The sequence below is a fragment of the Nuphar pumila genome, chromosome 9, assembly GCF_984573655.1.
Source record: "Nuphar pumila chromosome 9, dmNupPumi1.hap1.1, whole genome shotgun sequence".
NCBI classification, from domain to species: domain Eukaryota; kingdom Viridiplantae; phylum Streptophyta; class Magnoliopsida; order Nymphaeales; family Nymphaeaceae; genus Nuphar; species Nuphar pumila.
This window is the reverse complement of record NC_143257.1, coordinates 111,958,149-111,963,513: the sequence shown is the minus strand read 5'-3', so window position 1 is coordinate 111,963,513 and position 5,365 is coordinate 111,958,149. Positions and strand designations below refer to the sequence as shown.

Genomic DNA, 5,365 nt, shown 5'->3' with positions numbered 1-5,365 from the left:
CAATCTCCATTGTCCAGTATGAAAATAAAAAAAAGAAACATCATACCTACGAGGAAATGAATTTCATCCATATATGCTCACAGTATAGATTTCTTTTTGTTTTCTACGTTCTTGCAGGAATATATCATGTAGTTCAACATCAACATTTTTTTTTCTTTTTGACAGAAGTACACAAACTACTATGTAATGGCACAATACAAAATATTTCAGTATTCCAACATCCCTATGAACAACGTGCTGTGTTAAAGATATGTATAAAGGCTCATGCCTTTGAGTTCGAGTGTGCAGAAGTATACCAATTCCTAGTCCTCCACGGGCCTGCTTGACCCGACGCATGTAGTCATGCTACAATCATTTCCGACCCAGGCATAATTCTATTTTTTTTCTTTCTGTTTACATAGTACCATGGTTCAAAAGTCATGGCCCACCCTCATAGTAACAACATATACCAGTTCACCACATTGTTGAACCTGTATACATTTATACTCACCGTTGGGAGAGAGAGAGGACCAGCATAGGCCCTAGGGGTGACAACGGTCCAAACACTACGAGGGAAACATAGTTTCTCTAGGGCTCTCGCTAACCATGGTTTCAACACATGGCTAAATGCGTGCCCACCAAATATGAGCCAGACGGTCACCCAACTCTATGTGCCTCACAACAAGGGGCGTGTCATCACGACCCCATGCTGAGAGGAGCGCTTAGGAAGGTGCATCACCCATTTTGTGTAATAGGTCGTTGAACACCGATGCCTAGGTCCAAAACCCTTACTTGGTTTTATTAAGTGTAGGGACCCAATACTTGCATATGCTTCCCTCATGATGGCGAACACCCAGCTCGTGCTGGAGGTATCGTCAAGAGGGAAGACATATGGTATTATCTTTGCCACAAAACACTGATCACACGCATACGAATAAAACACCCCTTACCTTTTTTTTTTAAGTTCGAGACGGCAACAATTGCACCTTCCCCTATTCGTTGGAGCGACACACCACCATGAGCTGGAAGGTCCTCACGATCAAGCAATGGAGGCTGATCACCACAAAGAGAGAGAGAGAGAGAGAGAGAGAGAGAGAGAGAGAGAGAGAGAGAGAGAGAGAGAGAGAGAGAGAGAGAGAGAGAGAGACGTCCAAAGTAGGTTGTAGTCTCCCACTTGAGTCCCTATTTTAACTCCCCCTACTTAGGGGAGTTTTCAATTTTTAAACTCAAACCCCCACCTCAACCCATGATTTTTTTTGTGGGTGTTCTTCCATTTCCACAAATAACCCTCTCCCTACTTGACTACAATATCTCCAACTTCCATTTTTTTTTTTGCTTTATTGGTACCCTTCATCCCATTTTGGTGAGATTCCCCTCAATCTTTGGTAAAGTGAGAGAAGTAGCAACTTCTCTCACGTTTTTGGTGGAGAAAAAGCCAAAAAAATAGGCTTGGCCTTGAGCTCACATTTTTACCATTCCAACAAGGTAAAAACGTGACTTTTTGTACAAAAAGGCATTTTGCGCACAAGGGATTTTAAACCGTGGTCTTCCACCAAAGGGGCAACGAACCCCACCACTTGTGTTATCATTCATTTCATTGCAAAGAGTGTCAACTTTATTGTATTTATCCCTTTTGTGCCATTCCAGATTCTATGTAAAAAGAAACATTTTTCCTTTCTACATAGTCGCACAATGGATTTTGAACTAGGGTTGTGGCTGCACACAATCGTGCGTCCTACAACACCACCACTTGTTTAATTTCGCAAGGAAATTTCCTTTATGTCTTCTTGGGACATTTTTTCCTAGTTGGTGGCTTTTCTCATTTCAACATGGTTTTTTTTTTCTCACGTTTATCCCATCTTCACACTATCTTACGTTTAATATGCTTCAGATCTTACGTTATTATCCTAGAATAATTGGATTCCTCAATTTCTCCTCTCCTCTCAAACCGGGTTGGATCATCAGATCTCGCTAAAGTCTGGATCCAAGTACCCTTTCTAGTATTCGTTACTCGGTTCGCTCTACTAACCCTCAAGCATCAAAATCACATTGAATATTACACAAATTCTATTATCTCACATAAATTCCTATTTTTATTCACAAAAAATTCTTTAAAATTCACGGATTTTACACCATGTAACAAAGCAAAAATCAGAATGAGTTTTCTAATGAAAATAGAAATTTTCAGAATTCCTTTTCTTGCATATTTTCTTTGTGAGATACGCTAGAGAGAGAAAGATAGTGGGTTGTTGTTAACCATGGGCTTATGCATAGAAGCAAGTCGGTTCACATGCACCACCACGTGCTATCGTGTTCGTAATCATGTCTTGGCCAACCCATGCTGGTGCCATTCCGTTGTGGATCCCTTGGTCAATCCTCCTTTATTCGAGCACTAGTAGGTTGCTGCTGAACTTATTGGTCAAAAAATCGCTGACGAAGGTTTGCTTTTGACTTTGATTGTGTTATGGCCAGCATGGACATGTTGTGTGTGCTAACCCTGCCCACTGTGGATCCCGATCATCTCCATCAATGTGACAACATGAATTTTACATTGTCTAAGAGAGTTCTATTGTATCTTTCTGCCACACCATTTTGTTGAGGTGTTTCAGGCAATGTTGTTTGTGGACTAATTTTCTGCACTTTATAATATTCATAGAATTCATTTGAAGTATATTTACCTCATTGATCAAATCTCAAAACTTTGATACTTTTGCCAAGTTGATTTTTAACTTCTTATCAACATTCCTTGAATTTTTCTAATGCCTTAAACTTATGTGATACAAGATATATAATTATATCTTAAGAAATCATCAACAAAAGTTTATGAAGTATTGCATGCCTCTATGAGTTTGAAACTTAAAAGGTTCACAAATACTAGAATAGATGATCCCTAATAATTTAGATGCTCTAATTATTTCAATTGAAAATGATTTTCTTATCATTTTGCCATGAATGCATGGTTCACATCTATAAAATGATGTTTCTTCAAAATATGATAGTAAACCTAGTTTAACAAGTTTATTCATTTTATCCAAACAAATGTTCCCTAATATTTGGTGCCAAACATTCACATCAACAATAAGAACACTATCAATATGAGCAGAAGATAAAAACAACTTTATTGATGTTAAAAATATAAAGTTTGAAAAGTCTATGGTCTTGGTCAAAAAGACCTTCAAATTTGACCCAACCATGCTTGCCAACAACCACTTTACCTAGAAGGAACCTAATTTCAAATCTTTTATTAAGCAAGATAGGGACATACACCAAGTTTCATCTCATGGATGACACAAACAATACATCAGGGAGCAAAACATTGATATTGAAACATCAAGTCAATATGTACCAACACATATAACATCAGAGTAAGTGTTATTTCTCATGTACACATGATATTCTCCATGTTTATATTCTTTCATCTTTACTACCCCTTCTTTGTTCTTGGCAATATGGCATGTTGCTTCTAAGTCTACCCACCATCTAGAAAACTCTTGGTCCGCAAATAAGCACTTTGATATCAATAAGATTATATCACACCTCTTTTTTTTTCTTCAATTTTTGTTGTTCCTATTGTTGTTGTTTTGGAGACTCCGACAATCTCTTTTGAAATACCCAAGTTTCCCACACTTGAATCATTTTATTTGAGAGGTGACTTAGGAAATATTGGACTCTTTTTCTTGTCAAAGTTTTTAAATAGCTTTTCCTTAAATTGTGGGTGCCAAACCAGTCTATGACTATCACTAGGAGCATCTCTAGCAACGAGCAATTCAATTTTTTTTATCTTGTTTCATATGTCTTTGCTCTATGTTTAATTAAGCAGGTAACTCTTCTAAGGTCAAATTCTTAAAATTTAGCAGCATTGACAATCTTTTAAGAAGTTGGTAAGCTATTCATAATGGTTGAGATTTGTATACAATTTGGGATCACATTACAAGCAATTGCCAAGTCTTTGGCCATTACAGACATTTTTTCACATGATAATGTTGCCACTATCTTGCATTTTACATGAATTGTATTGCTCCAATAGCAGTTGAATGTGTGTTTCAGAGGTGGTGTCATATTTAGATGTTATGACTTCATACATTGCCTTAGCACTAAGGTAGTCCTTGAACACCCTAATCAAATAATCTTCCATGTATCTGAGCATGATAAGATATTGTGTTTATAAGTTATGCCTTAGCTTATATGAATGTTTCCTTCCCTTTTCCTATTCTAGATGGCCTGGCAAGGATGATGCAATACTATCATGGACACTCCTAAAAACCTTGCGGAGGTTGTTGGCCGATAAGGGGAGACAATGCGCACCATGGGTGATAACCTTCAACAGGTCGCTCAGGGGCGTGAGACTCCTACCCCAACGCCAGCCACTGCAGTGCCATAGAAACCATTTATGAGCATGAACCCAACGTCCTTCATTGGGAAGTCCACTCCAGAGGCGGCGGAGAACTGGATTCGAGAGCTAGAGCGCATATGCCACATACTTCAGGTGGGAGAAAAACAGAAAGTGGATTTTGGAACTTATCGACTTCGAGAAGATGCTAAGAGGTGGTGGGCTACCACCTTGGAAGTTAAATTCATGAACGGATCAGTTACGTGGGAGCAGTTCATCGAAGTATTATACTCTGCATACTTTCTGAAGCATGAACAGAGTCGAAAGATGCAAGAATTTCTCGACCTTCAGCAAGGAAGCGCTACCCTGGCCGAGTACATCACAAAGTTTAGAAGTCTGAAACATTATTGCCCTAATGTTTACACAACAGAGGATGAACGAGCAATGTAGTTTGCTCATGGTTTGAAGCCGTTATTAAGAACGAAGGTGTACATTTGTGGCCCCAAGACACTAGACGAGGCCTTGGAGGTGGCCACTCTCTTGGACCAAGATTGGTCAGAATTGCAGAAGATGTGATTGTTCTATGGAAGCAAGCAATCAAGACAAAAGAGGTGGCCTAAAAAGTGATCTTTTCAAAAGAATTCTGGGGGGGAAGAAGTTTACTCCCCCAGGAAAGAAGAAACAAACTCAAGGCAACCCCAAGCATCAACAACAGAACCTGCCAACGGCAACTTCTGGATGTCCAAAGTGCTCTGCTGATCATCCTGACAAGCTGTGTCCTCGTGACACAAGTGGATATTTGTATTGTGGTAAGATGGACCACTATATCAGAGATTGTCGAAAGAAGCAGGCAGACGATGCCAGAAAGAACAACCTCGGACCTTCGCAACCTTCTCATCAGCAGCAACAACCTCAACAACATAAGGTTAGCAGTCAGAAGACAGTGGAAAGACGAGCATATGCGGCCATGGTGGAACAAGTGACCAAAGGAGAGTTGGTCCAAGGTACTGTATTAGTCACTGGACATACAACTTTTACTTTATTTGATTATGGAGC

At 39.3% G+C, this 5,365-nt stretch overlaps 1 protein-coding gene across 1 annotated transcript; it reads left to right on the top strand.

Annotated features, from left to right (window-relative positions):
- Positions 1-4,375: 4,375 nt before the first annotated feature.
- Positions 4,376-4,759, top strand: LOC149828892 (uncharacterized). Its single transcript, XM_090017165.1, has one exon. The coding sequence runs from the start codon at positions 4,376-4,378 to the stop codon at positions 4,757-4,759; it is 384 nt and encodes a 127-aa protein (XP_089873291.1).
- Positions 4,760-5,365: the final 606 nt, after the last annotated feature.

Excerpts from the sequence above, each read along its gene's own strand:
- LOC149828892 (XM_090017165.1), top strand. The coding sequence starts at position 4,376 with ATGAACCCAACGTCCTTCATTGGGAAGTCCACTCCAGAGGCGGCGGAG.